The sequence below is a fragment of the Ictalurus furcatus genome, chromosome 16 (assembly GCF_023375685.1).
Source record: "Ictalurus furcatus strain D&B chromosome 16, Billie_1.0, whole genome shotgun sequence".
Classification (NCBI taxonomy): Eukaryota; Metazoa; Chordata; class Actinopteri; order Siluriformes; family Ictaluridae; genus Ictalurus; species Ictalurus furcatus.
In genome coordinates this window covers 25,589,697-25,615,609 of record NC_071270.1, presented here as the reverse complement: position 1 = coordinate 25,615,609, position 25,913 = coordinate 25,589,697, and the positions used below count along the sequence as shown (strand labels likewise).

Genomic DNA, 25,913 nt, shown 5'->3' with positions numbered 1-25,913 from the left:
GGGGCAGTCAGGGTTATTTCTTTAATCTTTAAAGTGCTCTAAAAAGTCATCTAAAGAGTCCTCCTTTTTGAAAGCTGCATTATTTAACCTTTAAAGCTGCAGTATATAACATTTTTGTTCAAAATTAAAGGTGTAACCAGGGCTGTTCCTGAATCTTTAGCGGCTGTAAGCGACATTCGACTTTAAAGCTGCCGTATGTACCTGATTCTGTTCAAAATTAAAGGGATATTTTGTAAACTTTTCAGGGCCCTAAAATAACATCTAACTTCAAAGCCGCGGTATTTGCATAACCTGTTTTGCTCAAAATTAAATGTGTAATCATGGCTGTTCAGGACTTTTAAGCACCCTAAATGCCGTTGCACTTTAAAGCTGCAGTATGTAACTTTTTATTTGTTTGAAATGAAAGCTGCAGCAAGGGTAATTTCTGCACTTTTGAGGGCCCAAGACAAATTCCCACGTTAACGCTGCAATATATCACCATCTTACTTTGTTTAAAATTAAACGTGTGATTAAACGTGGCTGTTCTTTTCCGGGGCCCTAAGCGACATTCTGCATTAAAGCTGCAGTATGTAACCTTCTTTAGTTCAAAAAGAAATTTAAACCCCAGTTTAAGTTGATGCTACAAAATGTTAATCCACAATAAAATTCCTTGCAATATCACAATTTTACCAGAGAGGTCTCCAAATCCCAGAATGCCCAAAACACATACTGCAGCTTTAAATAATAATAATAATAATAACTGCTGCTTTCTTTCCCCGTAATTTAACTCAAAAAGTGGAACGTTCATAGATTCTAGATTCGTAACACATAAAGTGAAATATTTAAAGCTTTGTTTTGTTTTAATCTCGATGATTACGGTTTACGGCTCACGGAAATCGAAAATCCAGTAACTCAAAAATATCTGAATACAGAAATGTCGACTTGAGAAGAATTAACTCGAAACACCTGCGATGGTTTCCTGAGCCTTTAATCTCTCGGTCTGGTTCAGTACACACAACCACAATCATGTAAGCTTCTAACGTATAAGATCAGACATGATTAATTATTAAAGCACAGATGAGATGGATCAATACACAGACGGCTAGGATCATGATTCATGCCAACATTACTAGCCATTACTCCACTTCCTGTCTGAGATATGTGAATAGTTATACATTAACAGCTTCACAGAGGCTCCCACACGTCTCGGTATAAAACTTTCCTCCTCTGTGTTTTGATCCGGTGCAGGTAAAGACCTGTCAGACTAGGCGTGGCTGTTTGGAAAGGTCAAACTCTAACCGAACATAGCTGCAGGGGATTAGTCAGGCGACACGCTTCCCGTCTCAACTTAATCATAAACACCGACTAAAGAACGATGCCGCAGGGGAGCTTCCTATTTATAGCCGCACAGTTTTTGTAGTTAATAAATGAAAATCTGTAGCACAACCAGACTTCCTACATGCGTTCCTACCGAACATGTCTCAGAGCTTAAGTTAAACTCCACCCTGAAACACACCAAACATCTTTACACTGAAATATTTATGATGTGTTTAGCAGGTCTGGTGCGAATGCATCCATTAGTGTTGTGTTTTTGTTGTTCCTGGGAGAACTTTATGCTTGACCTGAGCACAAATGAATGAACATTTTGTGCTGCAAGGATAGGAAATATTTCGAATGCTAGCTATACCTATCACCGCTTATTAAGATGATTTAGGTGTGTTGGAGCAATAACAGGAAGTAGTGCAGTGTAGATCTGTGACACTGATAGAAATGCACCTGCGGCGAGTCAGCGAGAGGAGCATTACTCAGTTAACACTGACCTCTAGTGGACATTCAAGCTAAAAACAGCCTGAACTACAGTATATACACATACCGATCAGCCTTAACATTAAAACCACCTAATGCGTCATATCGTGTAGGTCCTCCTCCTCTTGTGCCGCCGAAACAGCTCGGACCCGTCGAGGCATGGACTCCACGAGACCTCTGAAGGTGTGCTGTGGGATCTGGCACCGAGACGTCAGCAGCAGATCCTTTAAGTCCTGCAAGTTGTGAGGTCGGGCCTCCGTGGATCGGACTCGTTTGTCCAGAACGTCCAACAGAAGCTGGATCGGATTGAGATCTGGGGAATCCGGAGGCCGAGTCGACACCTTGAACTCTGTGTCATGTTCCTCAAAGCGTTCCTGAACAGTGTGTCAGGGAGCGTTATCCTGCTGAACGAGGACACTGATATTAGGAACACTGTTACCATGAAGGGGTGTACTCGGTCTGGAACAGTGTTTAGGTAGGTGCTGCGTGTCAAAGTAACATCCACGTGAATACCAGGATCCAAGGTTTCCCAGCAGAACGTTACCCGGAACATCACACTGCCTCCACCAGCTCGCCTTCTTCCCATAGTGCAACCTGGTGCCGTCTCTTCCCCCCCCCCCCCCACACACACACACGCACACACACACACACACACCCGGCCTCCACATGATGTAAAAGAAAACGTGATTCATCAGACCAGGACGCCTTCTACCATCGCTCCAAGGTCCAGTTCTGATGCTCACGTGCCCACTGTAGGAGATTTGGGAGGTGTACGGGGGTCAGTATGGGCTCTCTGACCGCTCTGCAGCTACGCAGCTCCTCACGCAGCAAGCTGTGATGCTCTGTGTGTTCCGACTCCTTTCCTTCACAGCCAGCGTGAACTTTTACAGCAGTTTGTGCTGCAGTGGCTCTTCTGTTGGATCGGACCAGACGGGTTAGCCTTCTCTCCACATGCGCATCCGTGAGCCTTCTGCGCCCATGACCCTGTCAGCGGTTCACCGGTTGTCCTTCCATGGACCACTTTTGGTAGGTACTAACCACTGCGTACCGGGAACACCCCACAACACCTGCCTGACCCGGTCGTCCAGCTATCACAATCTGGCGCTTGTCAGAGTCGCACAGATCCTTACACTCGCCCATTTTTCCTGCTTCCAACACGTCAACTTCCAGAACTGACTGTTCACTTGCTGGTGAATAAATCCCACCCCCTGACAGCTGCCACGGTAACGAGATCATCAGCGTTATTCACGTCACCTCTCAGTGGTTTTAATGTTATGGCTGATCTGTGTATACTTTATGCAACATTTCCCCACCTGGTTTCTGAATGTTGGTTTTCTTTTTTTGAGAAAATAATACATATTGAAATCGTTTTTTTTGTTTGTTTGTTGTCAATTCAGGTAATTTGTTTGTTTATAAAAGTCGGTGAGGACCACACAATTCTTCTTTAGGCCCTGATAAATGAAATGAAGTGCCCGTGATTTTTCAGTACGGGAAATTACAGAAGCCCCGAACTGCTACGTCATTATTTTGACTTAGCAACTTGTTCTATTATTAAGTATATAAAATAACGAGATAATATCTTGAAATAATGACATAGAAATTAAAAATAAAATTCTGTTTTTTTTGTCCCTGGCTCTGAAATGAACGACGAAAGGATTAATGGCAGGTGACCGGGTTTTATTCCACAGACTGAATGAGATACAGACGTTTCACAATCACATCATTTCCATGCATTCAGACAAAACACCCTTCCGTGTGAAACTCACGTGAGGTGACGCGCACTTTACTGCGGCATTCCATCGAAAGAGGAACGACACACGGCCTCTGTGACACGAATAAATAATCATCGTGATAAAAAAAATAAACAAAACGTAAACATAATAAATAAAATACAAAATAGCATACAACATCCAACTAATCAAATACAGAGGGCAGAAAAATAAACATTATTTTTAAAGACCAGAGATAACGGTTTAGCTTTGTAAATGGACTAAAAATATTTTATATATATATATATATATATATATATATATATATATATATATATATATATAGATAGATAGGAGCAGCAAGATAGTAGCTTAAGTTAAGATTTAATGCTAATTAAAGAAGTAGTGCTTAAAGAAAAAAAAAAAAAATTGTAGGCAATTTTTTAAATTTCACAAATATAATCGATCAGCCGAAATACGTTCTTTTCTTTAGTTACGCACCAGAGCTTCGTAAAAGTAGATTAGACCGAGCACGTGTTGTCCGATCAAAAATTGTGTCGTGCAAAAAAAAACATCCCCCGCAACGCTAATGTTTTTGTTTGTTTGATTGTTTAAAGTGTTACAATTTTTTGTTTGGTTTAATCGCCGAGATATTGATGGATGATACCGTTTAGAAGTTAGTCTCTCATCTAACATCAGGAACGCTGGAACACGACGTCCCACCCGGTACGAAAAACGTCAGTCCAGATCTAAGATTCTAATACTCGTTACGGTTTCGTAGCGGTCGTCGCGCGCGAGTTCTCCGGTACTGCAGATGGCGCTGCGTTTCCCACGGATAAGGAGAAAACTGCTGTTACTATGGCGACACAGAGCATGAAGAAGAGGAAGAACTGCTTCTAAATGAATCAGTGCTTGAGGATAACAAGTTTAGCGTCCTACGTGACGCTTAGAACAAATCGGTTTGGACACGCCTCATTTGTAGCGACCAATCACAGGTGGAAGCCGGCGTGAAGAACTACATTCGGTGTTAAATATTCCTACATGATCCAGAAATCATTTCCCTTTCCTTTCATTTTGACCACACTCGAATCACGTTACACTCGCACACAGCTTTATATTTTCGTTTTGTAATAATAATAATAATAAGAAAAAGAATTATTCCAGCACTCTAGTGGTGGCACCAGGACTACACGTTTGGCTAATAATCTATTTATACACTCACAATATAGTTGTTATTTTTTCCACACTCACTTCACTGTGACAATATTCACAACATATATACACACACACACACACACGCACGCACGCACGCATGCACGCACGCACATCACGGCTTGGCCACATTTAGTTTTATCATGTACAGAGAGCAGAAGCAGAGGACTAAAGTACATGGCTACAGTGAGAGGAGTGTTTAATAACGACGCAGCTGAAGGCTGATCATACCCAGGGCGGTATATTTAAGGGGCGGAGATACACAGGTGGAGAGAGATAGAGAGAGAGAGACGGCAGAACGGTACGCTCAGTGGCTCAGTGTTTGGACTCTCGGGGGTAAAACTCAGCCAGCGTGCTCTGCGGGATCCTCTTCAGCATCTCCTTGGGGAAAATTCGCATCAGCTGCCAGCCGATGTCCAGGGTTTCGTAGATGGTGCGGTTCTCGTAAGCGCCTGCAAAAGGACGACGCGGAAGACACATTTCAATTTTTTTTTTAAAATAAAGATTAAAAAGATGTAAAGCGTTAACTCCCGTTAGTGACCTCACAGAACGCCGACAGGAAGCGTCTGAACGGTTAAACGTGATCATTCGATTTGTGCCGATTGATCGCCTCACACGAACAAAAACGGCAACAGTGTTCAAAAAGTTCAGCAGATGTATGTTTTTTTTTTTTAGATTTTGTTTGAACCTTTTGATAATCGTGTCACTAACATATGTCCAGGACTCACCTTGAGCGATGAAATTCCTCTCAAACTTCTGCAGAAACTCCAGGTACAGCAGATCGTCAGCCGTCAGAGCTTCTTCTCCCACTACGGCCTTCATGGCTTGGACGTCTTTCCCGATGGCATAACACGCGTACTGACAACAGAGGACCCGCTTTACACGCTCGCACTGCTCTCAATCACAACCTCAATAAACAAATCTGCTGCAATATTTACAATATAGACATAGATATGCGCATATTAACATTAATATGCCACTGGTCACGTGATCAGCTCTGAATCTCACCAGCTGGTTGGAGACGTCCGAGTGGTCCTTGCGCGTCATTCCCTCTCCGATGGCCGACTTCATGAGTCGAGACAGAGACGGCAGCACGTTGATCGGCGGATAAATCTGTGCACGACAAATCACACACGCTTTTTCGATACGTTTACACGAAGCGTCCGCTACAGGAGTCCCTGCGAATGAGCGGTTACTATAGAAACCATTCATGTGCGCATGAATAGTGAGTCTGAAATCACTGCTACCGTGCTGATTTCGCAACCTGTGATACAAACACTTCAGATCTTGTTTACACCAACATTCACGGTGCCAACAAGGCCGCACCCCACCACATCTCCGTTATGCCAGTCCCAGCGTACGGACCACTTCTGAAACGTGCCGAACCTGGTCTGAGGGAGCCATCTCGGCACTTCAGGACTGCTTTGAGCACACGGACTGGGATATGTTCAGAGAGGCTGCTACAGCCCACAACACCACAGGCTTGGAGGAACATACAGCGTCGGTGACTGGCTACATCAGCAAATGTAGGCAGAAAGAATCCACACCTCATTCAACAACCGCTGCATCCGCAAAGCAATCGGTATTACGGACAACGCCTCCAACCCTCACTGTTATACGCGTGCTGCTACATGACAAAACAGTCCATGTTCTGTGTATCTACTGTCCTGTGTATTGATTGTTTTGCACTCGTCTCACACCGTCATGTATTTGCACTTCATGTAGTCTTGCGTACTGTTCTGTGTCGCACCATGGTCCTAAAGAAACGGCATTTCGTTCCAATGTATACAAGCTATATAGAGGAATGACGATAAAAACCCACTTGCCTTACTGTCAGAGCTGCGGTTATATTCTCCTGACTCACCTGTCTGTTGTGAAGCTGTCGGTCCACGTAGATCTGACCCTCCGTGATGTAGCCGGTCAAATCAGGAATAGGATGTGTGATGTCTGCGGTGAATTAAGAGAACACGTCACTTCACAGTGTATAGTGATGCAGTTCTGTAGGCAAGTAGTGTCTGATAGCAGAAACAGAAATGCGCCTCTCTGTCTCTCTCTCACCGTCATTAGGCATGGTGAGGATGGGGATCTGAGTGATGGAGCCGTTACGTCCCTCCACTCGCCCCGCCCGCTCGTAGATTGTCGCCAGATCGGTGTACATGTAACCAGGGAAACCACGGCGTCCGGGTACTTCCTCTCTCGCTGCAGACACCTGGGAGAGAACGTTACATTTCAGACATCGTGAAAATATAAAACACAGATCTCATACTGGTTTAGTTTGGGAGTCATACTCAGTGGTAGGGATAACTGTGGAGTCATACTCAGGGTCGGGGTCGGTCTTGGAGTCATACTCAGGGTTGGGGTTGGTTTTGGAGTCATACTCAGTGGTAGGGATAACTGTGGAGTCATACTCAGGGTCGGGGTCGGTCTTGGAGTCATACTCAGGGTCAGGGTTGGTTTTGGAGTCATACTCAGTGGTAGGGATAACTGTGGAGTCATACTCAGGGTCGGGGTCGGTCTTGGAGTCATACTCAGGGTCAGGGTTGGTTTTGGAGTCATACTCAGTGGTAGGGATAACTGTGGAGTCATACTCAGGGTCGGGGTCGGTCTTGGAGTCATACTCAGGGTCGGTCTTGGAGTCATACTCTGGGTCGGGGTTAGTTTTGGGATTATAATCTCTGCTGAGGTGAATTTAAGGGGTTTGAGCAGCGTCGTGGGGTTAAGTTTTTTGGGGTTACACACTTTGGCTGAGAGTTAGATTTGAGATTCAGTAGTGTTGTTTTAAACTCGACCTCTCTCAGGGCTTCAGCGTAGGAGCTCATGTCAGTCAGGATGACCAGGACGTGCTTCTCACACTGATAGGCCAGGAACTCAGCGGAGGTCAGCGCCAGGCGAGGAGTGATGATGCGTTCAATCCTAAACATGGGAATTAATCCATCATCGCGCTAAAACTGTTAAATATACAGCTAGTTCGGAAGCTAAAAATTGTGCACCACTTCTATAAAATGGTACGCAAGTGCTTACGTCGGATCATTGGCCAGATTCAGGAACAGACACACGTTGTCCATGGAGCCGTTCTCCTCGAAGTCAGACTTGAAAAATCTTGCCGTCTCCATGTTCACCTAAAGGCAGAAGGATTTTCTCCAATCACACTGTGAGCTGCTGACATAAAACCTACTACATCTGACTGAACTCATCCAGTAATAATGGAATAATGAACTGGGCACTGAACTTGGACCTGGTAGCCATTAGAAAGTTCTCCTCACCCCCATGGCTGCAAACACAATAGCAAAGTTCTCCTCGCTGTAGTCCATCACATCTTTGGACTTCTTGACCAGGCCGGCCTGCCGACAGATCTGTGCTGCGATCTGAAATCACACACAAAGCCAAAAAAACGATGTCAAGACATCAAGGAATCATGTGTGCTATGTGCTAACATAAAAGGCTAGTTTTCTGATCTGTATTACATCAAAGCCAATTAGGAATTAAACAAATATGTTAATAACCGTCATGACCACAAATATAGCAGCAAGCAGCAATTATAGGGGTCCAAGAATTTGCCATGAGACTTTTAGGCCCTAAAATAGGATCACTAGTACGAAACGTTGTTGGAAGCCACGTTTGTTGATTGCTTCATTTGATTTTTAGGGACATAAACCCAGTAGACATAGAAGAAAATGTTCTCCAAAAGGTGATTTTAATCTGACGGTGAACAAGACCTCGTTATGTGGGAGACCGGCTGCAGAGAAAATGGGGATTTTCTGCCCCCTGGCGATGCTGTTCATGCCGTCGATGGCGGAGATGCCGGTCTGGATCATCTCCTCGGGGTAGATACGGCACTGTGGGTTGATGGGCTGGCCTGGAAAAGCAGGTGGAGGAGGCAAATACTTATCCAAGCGTCTTTTCAGAGCTTCCAGAGCGCACAAAGTAACAAAAGCTTTCCTCAAACAATGAACGCTGTTTATTTCAGTCAGTCAGGTTTGTGCGAGTCAGTTCTACTGAACGGCGGAACATTAAAACAAACACTCATTCACCTTGATCACAAAACGATACAGAATTATTGTGTTAAATAATTTCTCTGCTTTTTAAAGGTTTAAAGGAGCCATGTGTAATATTTACAGCCCTCTGATTCCTGTGAGACCAATTGCAACTGCAATAAAAGCACCGGACAAATGCCTTGCGAGTGGCTTTTTAAGAAAACGGGGAAGAGCTGAACAACTCTCCATCAAGCTAATTTCTGGGCCAGAAAAATGTAAACCGAAGCTTGAAATTAAAAAGACTAGCCAAAACTATTACATTCCAATATCGTGAATCACAAATCTTCAAGTGTATCTTTGGAATTATGTGTTTTTATGTGTCTGGAAACACCATATAAAAATACAAACGGCCCCTTTAAAGTCAGCTCAAATGAGTTTTTAATTAAGGGTGACATCTTTTCTATAATAAATAATAAACTGCTTGATATGGTGGTTCAGTCCCACAAAAAATGTAATAAAAAAACAGATACATAAAGTAAATAAAATAAAACCAATAACTAGGTAGATGGATAAATTAAAAAAGCCTACATTTTTCCTCTTAAAATCCGGATAATAAATAAATTCCTTTTCGTGTTCGCATACTGATCCAGGAAAAACATCATTCCCGTCATTTTTTAAAACTCGTAACGGCTTTGCTAACGTGAGATTCTCAGCTCCTGTTGTTTCCTAAATTAATGCCGCACAACACAAATAATTAAAATAATAAAAATCACAGATGTTTTACCCATGATGTCCAAGTAATCCTCGGCCAAGACGGCCGGGCCTCGGTCGATCGGCTTTCCCGACCCGTTAAACACACGGCCTGGAAATACAAACGGTATTAATAAAAGAATATATTATTTAAAAATGTGTATGTATCGGGTTGAAAATGAGCGCCTCTTTTTTCTGTTCTCACCCAGCATATCCTCGGACACGGGCGTGCGTAAAATGTCCCCTGTAAATTCACAGCTTGTCTTCTTGGCGTCGATGCCTGACGTTCCTTCGAACACCTGAAACCAAGAGAGATCAGGGATGAGTCATGGCACTATGACGTGTGTCAGGTTATTAATAAATGAACTGAAGAATAAGTGAAAAACAACAACAACAACAATACAGCTCACCTGGACGACAGCTTTGGAGCCGCTGACCTCCAGGACCTGGCCGCTGCGCTTCGTGCCATCAGGGAGGGTCAAGTGGACGATCTCGGCATACCTGGGAAACTGCATTAGGGGCAGCTTTAACGTGTGTATGCTGCACTTTTTTATTATTTATTATTAACATGTGTGTGACAGAGTAAATATCTGGACCTTTCAGAGGAAACAAATATTCAAAAGTTCATTATTATTATTATTATTATTATTATTATTATTATTATTATTATACTACTGTACCTTTACTTGGTCCAAGATCACCAGAGGGCCATTGACACCTGATACAGTTTTATATGCTGTGGACAAAACAAACAAGGGGTAAGATTTATATCATTTAACCTTTGGATCTTTTGTTAATAAAATTCACAAAAATTCTCTGCTCTCATGGATATTTTTGTTAAATATAGGTATGCAATAATTATTGTCACACCTATGAATTCATATGAGAAAAAAGGGAACAGGAAATTGTTCAACCATGACTTCCTTTTTCACAAGTGTATAAATAAATACTCTCATCCAAAAACAAACTCGAGCGTCTTCAGTTTGCCAGACACTACTGGAACTTCAAATGGGATCGGGTTCTACGGTCAGATGAAACCAAAATAGAGCTTTTTGGGAATAAACACCAGGGGTGGTTTTGAAGCACACAGAGAGGTAGCCGTATGAAAAGTTCCTCATGCCCACGGTTAAATATGGTGGAGGATCTTTAATGTTTTGGGGCTGTTTTTCTGCCAGAGGACCTGGACATTGTGTTAGGATACATGGCATCATGGACTCGATCAAATATCAACAGATATTAAATGAAAACCTGACCGCCTATGCCAGAAAGCTTCAAATGGGCCGTGGTCGGATCTTCCAGCAGGACAATGATCTAAAACATCATCATCAACATCAACACAAATAGTTTACTGACCACAAAATCAAGGTCCTGCCATGACCATCCCAGTCCCCTGACCCGAACCCCATAGAAAACCTGTGGGGTGAACTGAAGAGGAGAGTCCACCAGCGTGGACCTCAAAATCTGAAGGATCTGGAGAGGTTCTGTATGGAGGAAAGGACTCAGATCCCTCGCCATGTATTCTCCAACCTCATCAGGCGTTATAGGAGAAGACTCAGAGCTGTTATCTTGGAAAGGGAGCTAGCACAAAGTACTGACTAAAAGGGTGCCAATAATTGTTGCACACCTATATTTAACAATAATTTTTTTTTTTTTTTTTGGATAAACCTGTGTCGTGTTTGCAATTGTTTGATATCCATGAGAGCAGAGAATTTTTGTGACTTCTTTTAACAAAAGATCAAAAGGTTAAACAATGAAGACAATTTTTCACAGCCTTCACAGCTCATATTTACCAAGGGTGCCAAAATTAATGGAGGGCAGTGTAGATGTGTGTAAACGATCGTACAGCATTATAACAACATTCAGGCCTACAATGAGCTGTGCATGATACAGTTATTTATTTGAAGGACAAACTGCAAACCCAATAATATGATAAAGAAAAATGACAATATATAATATTATACAAATAATAATAATAATAAAAACATTACCGTATTATTTAGTAAATAGAGCATAAAATCAAAGAATCAGCTATTGCACAAGTTAAAGGATTAAATAAAAAAATGTTAAATAAAATAGAAACACCTTTCTTTGCTTTGATACTAAAAGGTTTATTGTTTTATCATATTTATATATATATTTTTTATATGAGCATCACATTAGCTGCTTGTCACAATAATTCAAAACAAAATGCACAGACACGGCTGGCTAACCAAACAAATGCTAATTCATACGGGTAAATTTATATATAAAAACAATCATGTAGCTATGTTCATATGCGTTTAAATTATTAAAAGAAAAATAATTAGAAATATATCTCGCGTATTTCTTGTTATATAAACCTGTCATTCATTCCCTGCATCATCTACCTGAATACAATTAATGGCTACGTCCCAAATAGCACAGATTTAAAAAACTAAGCGCACTCTGTAGGGTGTAAAAGACATTACGTTACACTGTACGTAGTGCACTACGTGGAACATTTTTGAGATACGGCCTATGCTTGCTGCATCTGGCTAGCTGAAAACCCTAAACAGCGTATTAATTAAAATGGCTGCTCACTCAGTCTCGGTTGAGAGATGTAGTCGCGACTGACTGCGAGGACGTGCTCCCGGGTAGCGGCGGTTTTGTGTCCGCTGACAGCCGAGGTAATCTCGTTTACGGCTCCGCTCACCATTCCGCGAAGAGCCTTCATGATTAGCGTTCTTAGCTTAGCCTAGCTTCTGCGCTGACAGAAAGATAGCGGGTCGTGACAGCACGTCTGCGCATGCGCGTTGTATAGCTGCGTTAACCCGTTCTACTCAACCCCCCCGCCCTCAAAATGAAATGACGCGTTGTGCGCATGCGCTGCCTGGTGGCCACACAAACAACATGAATTCATACAAAAAATAATGGAAAGAATATTAACTTTATTTACGTTAAAAAAAACAAAAACAACACGTTTAATATGATATTTATCATGCTTGTAGCGGCCTTTTCAAATTCAACTTTATATTTATATTACTAAATATAATACTAAAAAATTTATATTTTTTCCCCCAATATAACCAGCTTTAATTTAATCTTAATATTTTGAGTAATTGTAATTAAAAACTGATTTATGTCAAAATATTGATATGCAGTTATACAGAAATTTCGAAACTTTTATTCTTAAAATCTTTTTTTCTCTTTACAAATTTCCAGTGTTGCATTTAATTTAAATCTCAGAACCTTAAATTGTGACTGTTTTTAGACTTAATTGCTCATAATTCTGATTTATCCCAAAAGTCTGCATATGATTCAACATATGTTTTGTAATATCAATATTTTTAAATCTCAAAATAATGTCCTAATTATAGCTTTTTACACATTTTCTATTGTAGAATGATAATTCTTTAAATGTTGATTTATTGCCGCAAAATAAGGCAAGTAATTATCTAAATGTTGATTTATCTTGTTACTTTTAAAAAAAATAATAAAATTTATTCTGAATTTTGACTCATTATGTCAAAAATGTTTGATTTCCTCACCGCGACAAATTCAAAAATAACCTTTAAAGAATCATTTCTGAGTGGTTGAAACACCAGAGGCAAGGCAGGACGTGTGTGACGCTTCGAATTAGACTCTGCAATGTGTAAAATGTTGGTGCTTTATTCACAGTATCAGAGGAGGTGTGTTAATCGTGTCTTTGTTGAATTGGATTTTATCTGTTGATATTGATGATTAGCAATTACATACAGAACATAATCAATACTGCAATAATAACATCCATACAAATCCAATATCCATACATTATAATGCCTTTAGTGAAGGAATGACTTTACAACAATTAACACAATTAAAACCATACGTTCACACACAGACACAGAGAGAGACAAGAATATGTCCTTCCTATAACAAAGCTAAAATATAAATTTATATATAAAAACAGTGTTTTAAAATCACCACATCACTATACACAACATATCGTATATAGTGGAAGTGTACTGTATTCCAGCAGTGGGTAATTTTGTGCATATATATGATCGTATGATGTTGGTTCGTGTCACACGATGTAGCCGTATTTGTTGTCGAATTTCGGCAGCGTGTATCCCGTGCTGGTGGAAGCCGCTTGATGGTGGTCGGTTTGGCTCATTTGGCTGTAGGCCTGTCTGGAGTGACGACTGGAAACACGGCTCGTCGGTCGGCTCTCGGGCGCTGGAACGTCCTCCCTGATAATCAGACGTAATGAGGACGACTGGTCAAGCTCTGTTGATTCATTTTCTATAATAGTGCAGGTGCAAATCACAGGTTTCTATAAGATATAATACGTTTCTATAGTAACAGCTCATTCACGCTCCACGTGAACCGGGGTTTCTGTTAGGAGATGTTTAGTGAAAATGTATGGAAGGAGTCTCCAGTGTCAGAGTGTCAGTGTCAGACCACATGCACTATAGGATCGGTCTGAGGAATCATTCGAGCCAACTATTTGGATTTGTCGCTTAACTAATTTGCATAGAATTCAGAAAAGCATTTTTCTACCTGATCTCGTTGGAGAACTCCTTCTCGTAGCGCCGACGCTGTTGTCTGCATCGGAAGAAGAGGAGCAGCAGGATGATGAGGATGATGGCAATGAGCAGCAGACATCCACACACGACACCTGCAATCACACCGGCTCTGTTATGAGCTACACACACACACACACACACACACACACACACACACCAGTCACAGCATTATAATGACGGCAACCCATTCAAATAGAGATCCAACAGTAATAAACTGATGAACAGAACATCTTCAAGAGTGAGTATGTGTGTATATAGATTTGTTTTAACATAAACATATTTTTGCAAAATTAGCATATACAAATGATTTATATGTATATAAACTTAGCCACAAAAATTTCATGCTAAGCTAGCTAGCTAGCTAACTTATAACTTAGCGAAAGTTAGTGATGAACACTTGGCGGTTCTTACGATAACGTTGTATTTTGACATTTGTACATTTGGCTCACTGAGAAAACTGAAAACCTAAATATGAGCTCATTTACTAGCAGTTAGCTAATGTTAGCTAACGCTAACTAACGTTAGCGATGTTTGGGATGATTGAAGGACGTTCTAATTTGTATATGCGTGCCTTTCGATAAATCCTGGCATTTTTAATGAGCGGAACAGTGTAGAGATTTCTTGAGGGACTTCAGTGGTACGTTCATGGCTCAGGTGTGTTGATGTAGCGTGTACACTTACGCTTGACAGCCCGCAGGTTGATTCGACAGCGCTCTTTCCCCACAGCGTTAGACACCTCACATGCGTAGATACCCGCCAAGTCCACAGAGTGATTGGCGATAAGGAGTTCTCCAAGGAACGAATCTGATAAACGCATACACAGATGAGCAAATCCCAATAAAAACTTTGAGTGAACTTTAATTCACGTCTGGCTGCTTATGAACAATCTTATTCGTACGTTATTAAAGTCTTAGAAAGTTTTGGACTTTTGCTATGACACAAAGTGGAAATTATAGCACAGGTTGCCAGATCTCGCACAGGGACCCACTGTCTGGTGTCCAGCAGAAGAAATGAGAAGGTTTCTTAACACACTTTGTTTTTGTTGATGATTTGTATGACTTTTTTTTTTTTTTTTCCAATACCATCATTCATAATTTCAGAGCATGGGTGCACAAACTTTTACACATACCTGCATATGTAATAAAAGTAAAAAAAAAACAAACAACAACAACACATATCTTAAAGTCTTAGGTTCTTCCACAGCAGCAGTGCTCTAAAAAGAAGAAAAAAACAGGTGTTTTATCTCGCCTGCGAGACCGACGCCCTCAGGAGGTTCATTTGGATTCGCCTCAAAAGTAATCACTTAAAGGTAACTGATTACGGCTTTAATTAAACGTTATTTATTTAATTTATTACGACTTCTGGGCTGGACTCTCCTAATTAGAGACTTTGAACAAAAAAGTTTACGATAGGGTAATTATTAAAAAAAAAAAATCCATAATTTTTAAAAGCATGCTTTCTGGCAACACATTAATCCCTCGTTTTTCACAAAACTGACACTAATATATACTCTCAAGATTTTGAGGGTTTTAAAATCACAGCTCGTAGACTGGCACGATTCCAGTAAAGCCATTAAGCTTATAATTTTTTTTTTTTAAATCACACCACACACGACCTGCTGTGAGATCTGATATCACAATATGACATCACACTCACCCTGTGTAATTCCGGGAGGAATCGGACCCCCGCTCTCTCTCGTCCACACGTACTGGATGGGTGCGGAACCCCGATCTGACTTGCAGCGGAGGGACACGGACGTCCCCACGCCCTCGTCCCCTTCCACCCAGCACTTCGGTACTGACGGCCGCTCTGATGGGCAGAGAAGGTTACGTTCGTTCAGATCCCAGACCTTAGTCTGCTACACCTTGGTCATTAGATAGTACTCTGGGAAAAAAAAAAATACTCTGATACTGATAGCATGAGTAATGAATGGATGAGACAAAATGGCAGCGATTTTTTAAGCACTTATGATTGGGGTCATAAGTGAACATGAGGAACTTTCCGAGTATAAATATTGACGTAGGCTTTGGACTTAATGACCACGAGGTGTGTTGTGTGTGTGTGTGTCTTGGGATGTGTAGGCCGTGGCGGCCATGTCTGTGTTCCTGGGAAACTGAGTTTGCTGACTGTGATGTTCTGCCATGAACTCAAAGCTGTAAAAAAAACCTTTCACAGTGATGAATTAACAAGCGCGAGTCTTTTATATGGACTTCTGAATATAGCATTTTTTGTGTGTCTCGCCACTCAGAACATGAAATCCATTATTATCCATTATATCTTTTATTTTGAAGGTGCAATCAGCCCAGTCTTCTCATTTTACCCCCTAATTTTAAAGACAGGACAAAAACGTCTGCTTTGATGCCTGACGAATGAAAAGGAGCAAAACTTTCTCCGTTAGAGCCTGTGATTTTGATTTAAACTCAATTAACTCAATTATTCTACAGAACACGAGCTCCCGACGAGCGTTCCTGTGATGTTCCTGTGCCATCTGCGAGAGATTAATACAGGTTCCTTATGAAGCGGAGCACTGTTGGGATTTTAAAGCTCGTTGCCATGGCAGCAGTGAAATGAAGAAACTTAAGGAATAAAAACTCATCACTACTTTCTCAACGCATCTCTTCAGTCTGTGAACTTTAAAACCCAATAGAACGAACGTCACGATTTAGACTTCTGCTAATTTCCGATATAAACTACAGCACCTACAGCTGATGAAGATGTTTGTGTAATAATCAGGCGAACTGTCAGTGAAGAGACTGTAAGGACTGCAATGTGAAGACAACTTGAGCATAGGGTGTAATTTGGGATTGGACCTCCCAGTAAGCACTGTCGGATCAATGGTGAGGAATTGGATGCTGCATCGCACCACACAAGTACCACCTAGACATGACCCATAATCCGGGCAAAACTGATGAGTTTTGAAGAGGGGTCAAACACTTTAACACGGAACTGTATTTGTAGTTCCAACGAATGCTCTACTTTCTGAAGATAAGCTCTAGAGTTTCAAGGGAATGTCTGTACAACTCGTTCAGCAACTTTTTTTCGTTTGTTTAATAAAACAAAGTCTTGCTGGAATGCGAAAAAGGCCGTCGAACTCGTTTCTTTTAAAAAAAAAAAAAGAAAAAAGAAAGAAAAAGAGCTGAGGATGTAACTGAAGGGAATACTGAACCTTGGGGTATGCCGTAATGAACAGAACAATTCAGCCAGAACTCACCATTTTTACACACTTTTCCCCACATGTAAAGTGGAAAAACTCTCAAATATCGCCAAAAAAAAAACTTCATACACTCACATGAGGTGGTTTTTCAGACAATTCGACGAAGCAATATTTCGAAAAAACGAAACGGAAACACATTTCTCGCATGACAGATGACCCTCTTGATGACGGTTCCCTCTGGCATGATACGGCAGGTGCCACGAGCGGCCTTATTTTGTTGCCGATCTGTCTGGCGACGAATCTAGGAGATTCGTCGCCAGGTTTAATTGTTATGACTATGTCGAGAGGAGAAAACCCAGATTTTATCGCATAACATCGTTGAATGAGAACGCAGACCAATCCCGTTTATGTTTTGTCGACATTCTTAAAATGTCGACAAATTCTTAAATTCTTAAAAAATTCTTAAAACTCACAACTGGCGTTCCACAGGGGTCAGTTCTGGGTCCACTCCTCTTTTCTATCTACCCTACATCTCTAGGGCAGGTGATTGAGTCTCATGGCTTCTCATATCATTGCTATGCTGATGACACCCAGCTCCATTTGTCCTTCCAGCCTGACGATCCATCCGTCTCTGCACGCATCTCTGCTTGCCTTTCGGACATCTCGGTCTGGAGGAAGGAAAACTATCTTAAGCTTAACCTGGCAAAGTCTGAGCTTCTCGTGATCCCGGCTTGTCCCTCAATCAACCACAACCTCACTGTACAGCTCGGCTCACTCACACTCATGCCAACCAGGACGGCCAGGAACCTTGGGGTGATTCTTGATGACGGCTTGACCTTTACAGACCATATCTCAGCGACTGCAAGGTCCTGTAGGTTCATCCTTTACAACATCAAGACAATCCGGCCCTACATCACCAAACAGGCTACACAGATACTAGTCCAGGCTCTTGTTATCTCTAAACTGGACTACTGCAACTCACTGCTTTCAGGCCTCCCAGCCAGTTCCATCAAACCCCTTGAGATGATTCAGAATGCTGCAGCGCGCCTCGTCTTCAACCAGTCCAAGAGAACCCATGTCACACCCCTCTTCATCTCCCTCCACTGGCTTCCTGTAGCTGCCCGCATCAAGTTCAAGGCCTTGATGCTCACCTACAAGACCTTGTCAGGAACAGCACCCTCCTACCTCAACTCTCTCCTGAAGGCCTATGTTCCCTCACGCAATCTGCGATCGATTAGCGACCGACGTTTAGCAGTTCCAACTCAGCGTGGTGCAAGGTCCCTTTCCAAAACCTTCACACTAACTGTTCCTCAGTGGTGGAATGCACTTCCAATCTCAATCCGGACCGCAGAATCTCTCACCATCTTCAAAAAACAGCTAAAGACCCACCACTTCCATGAACACCTGACCAACTCATAATAAAAAAAAATAATAATAAAAAAAATGCACTTACACCTCTACTCTGCACTTTGCTTCTTCTGGAATTCAATTAATAGATCTTGTATGGTAGCACTTCTTGTATTGTTCTCTGCTTGATATATCGCTTTGCTTGTATCTTTCTCATTTGTAAGTCGCTTTGGATAAAAGCGTCTGCTAAGTGAATAAATGTAAATGTAAATGTAAAATATATCGCTTTTATTTTGCGCAAAACTGCAACGGAAACCCGGCTAACGTTTACATTTGTTAATTAATTGTTGAACATTTTTAAAAAATGCATTTTGTAACTTCAGCACTATTATATACTGCATGCACATCACATTATTGCTGGAAAATTGTTCGCGAACCTGGTACATGTCGTGCATTGTGGAAATACTGTCGAGAATCGGGATACAACATTTTTGTCATATCGCCCACCGGTGACAAAAACGACAGGCTGTTATTTATAAAAATGGACAAAAAGAAAAAGACAGATTTAGCACCGATCCAGCTGCAGATGCTAGACATGTTGAAGATGAACTGAAAGTTTGATGTATTTCAGATGATAATAAACTGTAGGTTAAATTTGCACACAGCTGGACTTTTTGAGCCATTTAATTAACGTCTAAATGGTGAATTACCTCAATTTGATTGTTGGCTGAATTCACTGGTGTATGAAAAAGGCACTACGTTACCCAGGATCTGCAGAGTGATTTTGCGCATGTCCAATCCCGGAGCTTTCTTCACTTTACACTGGTACGTTCCCGTGTGCACGGCTGTGAGCTCAGCGATCGAGAGCGAGGCGTCGCCCTGAGAGGGGTCGCTCACCGCAAAGTCCACTCCCTTCATTAACTCTGGGTCGCCATGGAAATATTTACTTCTACCTGAGTACGATAGGAGCTAACAGACAAAATGCAGGAACATCAGATGATCAAAACATCAACGCTGAAAACAGAAATGTGTATCAAATGTGTGGTAAAACAAAAATCATGGTATGACAAAGAAAAAAACAAAAGTGTAAAAAAACTACTGGCAACTTGGGTTTGAATTTACAGTGAACAACTGTAAAACATAGTTACAGTAAAATACTGTCATACCTTACATAGTGAAAAATACCAACGTGGCAGGTGGTCATAGGACTTGAACGCATGACCTTCTGATCTATAACCCAAAACTTTAACCACTAAACCACCGCAGCTAACTTACACTGGTTTAGTAGACTTAATTCAGAAGTGGTAGAAATGGTTGTTCTTATGGTTCACATGATCGTTTCTTTAGTAACAGCTCATTCACGGGGACTTGTATGATAAATTCTCCACATACACAGAATTTAAAAAAAATCTTTAACGTAATAAAACTTTCAATAAGGAGAAAAAATGTTCATTGAATGTTTCTGGAAGGAGTCTCCAGTGTCAGAACTTTGTACCAGTCGGAGTTTACGCCTTGTGGTTTCTCGGTACCATGACCAGCAGCATTTTTAAAAATCTGCTATAACGCTACAGGCACTCACGGCATTGAACGTAGCCATAAACGGATAAGACGTACAACCTGGCGTTCTCTAATAAATGGAATATTATCACTGTTGCCAAAAGGGATGAAACATTTCCTCAGTTCAGGATGAAGTCGTTGATTAAGTTCCTGTAAGAGCATGACATGGAGTGTTTTATATGGTGTTATATTGATATTTATTGATACGTATCAGCTTCAACTAAAAGCGAAACCGTGAAAATCATGCAAAACAAACTTCTTGAGAGGATGACTTTTCACCCTCGCCATTAAAACTATGATGGAGATAAAGTTGCTCTGATTTTTGTTGATATAATAAACCACCTGGGATTTAAGCTCTGCCACTCTGGAGCTAAATACTCTTAATCTGCAACATATTTGAATGCAAATCATTCCCACAATGCCACTTCCTGATCCTGCCATTACTCAGTATTGACTTTACTCACCACTTTGTCTTTCTGCGTGGTGTCTGGACTGACCAGCGTCCACTCGATGTCCAGTTCGCCGACGTCCTCAGGCCCGGGTGTGTACGTACACCCCAGTGTTGTCTGCTCTCCTTGTGCCAGCTGTAAAGTCTGAGGCCCGTTGGAGGTGATCTTCATCGCCAGGGTTACGTCTGCTCATCATGGGGCGGAAAAAATCCCAAAAACATGGGTTAAAACCTAAACTACGACAGGAATATCATTATACATTTATTCAGTAAGCATCGTACAGGTAGCATCATGTACAGGTACGTATTTATTGAAGAGTCGCATTTCTTATTGTTTCCAAAGTCCAGAAATAAACTCATTGAGAGCGTCACTGGCGAAAGCTCGTATTATTAATTACTGCACCACCAACACTGCTAAACGCTACCAAACGGTAGACGCTAAAAAAGTTTCAGGTACATTTTCTTATTAATTACTGTACACATTGACATCTTTATTCCTAGAACAGAATGTTCGTTCTAGTTCATGTTTGTTTGCTTCACACGACAGAATTTCTTTCCAGGGAGGGTGAGGGCTAACACGGGCTTCTTTCTTCCTTCGAGACATGTCAGGCTAGCTAACTGCAACTTTTCAAACTGCTGCTCCTGCTGTGTCCCAGGGCGGTGTAACGTACGCTGAGGAAAGCGCTATCTATCCTCTTCCGCATACATGAGCTCACAGACACCTACGATTGGCTGCTGTGATTGACTGAGAAGAAAGGCCCCTCCCACTCAATGGAAAGGCCCCTCCCACCCAGTGAACATTTCCAATTGATCTATCTTTTACAGTTACTACTGTATGTATAATAGATCATTTATTAATGGTAATGGTAAGATCTCTGTTGTATTGTTTATTTTTAATATGAAACCAGCTCACTTTGACAAATTGTGAAAAAATAAAGCATTTGTAATGTGTCTTCTATACTGAGGTTCGGTTTCAAAATCAGATGAAAAAAAACAATGTTATATTGTTAAAAACTGTGCGTTTTGGAGGCTGAATTCAACAGGTAACTTAGGCTGTGTTGTAAACTAATAAAATATTTAAAATATGAATATTTTATAAATGCAGAGCAATTTAAGGAAGAACGGAAGTGCACCGTGACGGAGATTAAAAATTAGGAACTGACGTCCTCGTTGGGCTCTGCGATAGCATGTTATCCGCGCCACATCTCCGCAGCATGGGGCTCAGTAAAATTTTGATCCTGGTTACACATCTAAAAATCCTGGAAAAGTATAACATGGCTATATTTAGCTGTCAGAAGCGGATCCAAGATGTTTGAAGCTTTAAATCATTTCTATTTAAGACTTTCCCTTTTTTTTTTCTGCACTGATCCAGTCCCTTTAATGCGAGGTTTCCCTTTTCACAATCCTTTTCATGACCTTCTAAGCACCCCCCCCCCTCCCAAAAAAAAAACAAAAAAAAAACCCTGGTAAACATCTTGAGTTCAAATGTTGATTTGTGCTACACTGAGAAAAGATCTCGGCCAGTGCCGAAAACAAGAGCTCGAATTTCATATAATCGGCTCGATACAAACTGAGCCGAAAGGGAAAAACAGAGGACGCACCTGCACGGAAGAATAGGCTTCCTGCACACAGCAGGATGAAAAAAGAGGACGGACGTAGTCCCGTGGTTGGAACGCGGGTCATCTCGAGACTTCTGTGTAGACAGAAGAGATACAACAAACAGACAAACAAACAAAAACATACAATGTGGATTTGGTCAAGGAGTTTCAGTGATGCATAGATTTGACCAGATTAGATCAGACTCAGGTTTCGCTCTATCACATTCTGGATTCTGATTGGTATATATATATATATATATATATATATATATATATATATATTCTGTACTCTCCCCTCTGTATTCCTTGTTCCACAGCTTGCTTTACATATATATTTACATACATGCTCACGCTGTATAGAGATGTACATATGCACAACACAACCTCACACCTACAGTACATGTCACATAATCACATGTAAAACCTGTTTCGTTTGGTTTTGGTTCATTGTATTGTTTGTCCCGTATTTATGTAGTTGTATTCCCATATTTTGTTCTACTAAAAAAATAAAAAAATAAATAAAATATTCCTTTTTTTTTTTTCTTTTTTTTTAAAGTAACTTACCCAACACTGGTTGTTTAATTAGGCTTCATCATTTTATTTGAACATAAACGATAGGAAACATTTTGCAGTCTGTATTTACACGTTTTAGTTTAAAGTACGACTTTACATTCACGTCATTCGCACACTGTAGCTGATAACTTTCTGGCACAATTCCAGCATCAGACTTTTGGGAGGCGGAGCCTAGAGGTGCCGAGCGATACCAAACTGCGATAAGATAAAAAAACAAAACAAAAACAAAACAAACAAACAAAACTTTTATTCCAAAAGTGTAATTGGTTACAAATTGAGTCCGTGGTTACAGATCATAGTAATTACAACTACAGCGAGTATGGGTGACATCAACGGCAATTTGCCAGCGAGTACCAGAGATCACACAATGCTACTTTATCTTTTCCGAAACCTTGCGTATCAGCCGATACCGATACCGTCTGATACCATTTTTTGTAAACTACTACACCTTAAAATGATACTAAAGCAATATATACTTTGGTCATAAATTGGTCATTTTTTTTATACTGAATATTTTTTTTAATAACGTATAAATACAGGCCTAATAAAAAGGAATTTCAATGACAACAACAATCCAATCAATTCTCTCTATATGTAAACATTTCTAATTTTCCGAACACAATTCCAGTCATTTCCATACATTAAACGATTGGATCATTCCTTTTTCCGCTCTGACGTCCGATCCAACGTTTATTTGGTATCGGCCCAATATCACGTATCGGATCGGGGCACACCTCCATGGATGCACGTCTTTATTTATTTAAAAACAACGCGTCGTACTTTTTATCCATGAAACAAGTCAGCTCCTGTTTTTATTCACGTTACAGCAGCTGTAAACAGTCGTTCCCTCACCAGCCTCTCTTTATTCTCTCTCTTCAAGTTAATAAGTTAATAATAAAATAAAAAAAAACCTCACAGCGTATGATGTTACTGAGAAACTGCAAAGAAGTGTAAACTCCTGACTGTTACGAAGCCCTGACACTGGAGACTCCTTCCATAAATGTCAGATAAACACGTTTTCCTTCACCATATCAATGATTTTTAGATTCTATTTACATGGATTATCCGCCGTACTAGTCCCTGTGAACGAGCTGTTACTATAGAAACAATAATGTATTCGAACAAGTGCACTACAGTAATATCCTCCTGGGATTTGTACTGTAGGTGCATTACTGTGTATGTGTGTGTGTGTGTGTGTGTGCGCGCGACGTCTACGAAAAGCCGTGAACACAGAGACAGTGCTCACCTACATGCAAATCCATCAGCCCGAGTACACTCTGTGATATAAATATGCAAATACAACGGTGTGAACTGACACCCTGGCGAAACAAACGACCTGTTTTTCATCTCCCCAGGAGCTCCACTTGAAGCGTCGAGGAGTAAAAATGTCGACGCCCGGGCCGTGCTGCATTCCCGCGTCGTGACACAATCAAATGAAACGATCGAGTGGCATTTTTTAACGCGTTTCTCTTCTCCGAGCTCGGATAATAGCCGTCTCGAGCCCGCGTGTAACCCGAGATCACACGGCTACGAGGGAATACGGGAGAGAGACAAAAAAAAAAATCATCATTTCCACGCAGGTTTCCACGTCTAGATCAGGTGCTCATGAATGATTTATAAAGACAGACGGCTTACGGAAGGCGCGCGACAGAATGTTTTACCTGCGAGCAGATGCTGACGATGTAATCATCTCTACTACTGTAGATGTTTAAAATGTGTTAAAGCAGACGCGTTGTGATAAATAACGAGAGGCTCGTACCTGTGAAGATCTTGCTCTGATGGTACGGTCCTCACCCCCACACTCACACTCACACACACACACACACAAACACACACACTCGTGGCTCGACGTTCAGGCTCTGCTTTACAAATGCGACTGATGCCATGGTGATAAGGTCTGCCGGGAAAGCGGCTCAGGTGACTGCGAGACCGTGTTATACTCCACCCTGCTCTACAAAGAGGACTGGCCAACATGCTACGGCTAATCAAAAGCAAAAGGATCTAGGTTATTGACATGAACAATAGAATGTAGATACAATAGCAGGTTATTCATGGTGCTGAATTGACTTTACATGTACATTGTGTGTATATATATATATATCTCTCCTATAATAAACTGATGTTATAGTGTATACTATGTGTATGAGTATGCAAATATAAGAAATGCGTGCTTCATTGGCATAAAAGTTTGTGGGGTGACAGAGATAGCTGTTTGCGTCCAGCATGCCAGATTTAAGTGCTCTGTACACACACACACACACACACACACACACACACACACACACACAAACAAAGTGGAGCACTCGGCGTCATGCTGTTACAGGAAAATAATCAACGACATCGCGGTGTGATGAAGCCGAGTCACAGTCACCACCCCGAAGATGATTATTTTCCCATAACCCCATGTCTCAAAGTGTTGTATTCTTCTTACACCACAAGCAAACATTCCAGCTATTCACCTGTTTATTAAAGAACAACACATCATACATTTTTTCGGTTTGTAGATACAAAAAAAACAAAAAAAAACACGTTGTGACTTCAGCCATAACATTAACACCACTGAGAGGTGACCTGAATAATGTCGATTATGACGTTGCAGAGACATCTGTCGGGGGTGGGATTATATATATATATATATATATATATATATATATATATATATATATATATATATATATATATATATATAAGGCAGCAAGTGAACAGTCAGTTCTCGAAGTTGATGTGTTGAGAGTAGGAAAAATGGGCAAGCGTGAGGATCTGAGCGACTTTGACAAGGGCCGAATTGTGATGGCTGGACGACTGAGTCGGAGGATCTCCAAAACGGCAGGTCTTGTGGATGCAGTGGTGAGTTAACTACCAAACAGGTGACAGGGTCCGACTTTTTGCTGACCAAGTACGCCCCTTCTTAGTAACGATATTCCCTAATTTCAGTGGCCTCTTTCAGCAGGATAACGCTTCCTGACGCACTGCAAACACTGTTCGGGAACGGTTTGAAGAACATGACAGGAGTTCAAGGTGTTGACTCGGCCTCCGAATTCCCCAGATCTGTTGGACGTTCTGGACAAACGAGTCCGATCCTCGAAGGCCCCACCTCGCATCTTACAGGACTTAAAGGATCTGCTGCTAACGTCTCGGTGCCAGATCCCACAGCACACCTTCAGAGGTCTCGTGGAGTCCGTGCCTCGACGGGTCCGAGCTGTTTTCGTAGCACAAGGGGAGGAGGACCTACACGATATTACGCAGCTGGTTTTAATGTTCTGGCTGATCGGATGTTATAGCA

At 41.3% G+C, this 25,913-nt stretch overlaps 2 protein-coding genes across 2 annotated transcripts; both read right to left on the bottom strand.

The window, feature by feature from the left end:
• Nucleotides 1-3,823: 3,823 nt before the first annotated feature.
• Nucleotides 3,824-12,229, bottom strand: LOC128620599 (V-type proton ATPase subunit B, brain isoform). The gene is made up of 14 exons (XM_053645793.1): nucleotides 11,990-12,229; nucleotides 10,111-10,166; nucleotides 9,841-9,939; nucleotides 9,636-9,729; nucleotides 9,465-9,542; nucleotides 8,423-8,562; nucleotides 7,970-8,071; nucleotides 7,728-7,825; nucleotides 7,496-7,619; nucleotides 6,765-6,915; nucleotides 6,571-6,653; nucleotides 5,715-5,819; nucleotides 5,435-5,564; nucleotides 3,824-5,158 (listed from the first exon to the last, which is right to left on the bottom strand). Exons 1-14 carry the CDS (start codon nucleotides 12,120-12,122, stop codon nucleotides 5,022-5,024), a joined length of 1,530 nt encoding a protein of 509 aa, XP_053501768.1. The 5' UTR covers nucleotides 12,123-12,229; the 3' UTR covers nucleotides 3,824-5,021.
• Nucleotides 12,230-13,092: 863 nt separating this feature from the next.
• Nucleotides 13,093-24,576, bottom strand: vsig8a (V-set and immunoglobulin domain containing 8a). The gene is made up of 8 exons (XM_053646018.1): nucleotides 24,390-24,576; nucleotides 22,061-22,152; nucleotides 20,476-20,645; nucleotides 19,219-19,423; nucleotides 15,610-15,762; nucleotides 14,635-14,757; nucleotides 13,928-14,072; nucleotides 13,093-13,617 (listed from the first exon to the last, which is right to left on the bottom strand). Exons 2-8 carry the CDS (start codon nucleotides 22,140-22,142, stop codon nucleotides 13,452-13,454), a joined length of 1,044 nt encoding a protein of 347 aa, XP_053501993.1. The 5' UTR covers nucleotides 22,143-22,152; nucleotides 24,390-24,576; the 3' UTR covers nucleotides 13,093-13,451.
• Nucleotides 24,577-25,913: the final 1,337 nt, after the last annotated feature.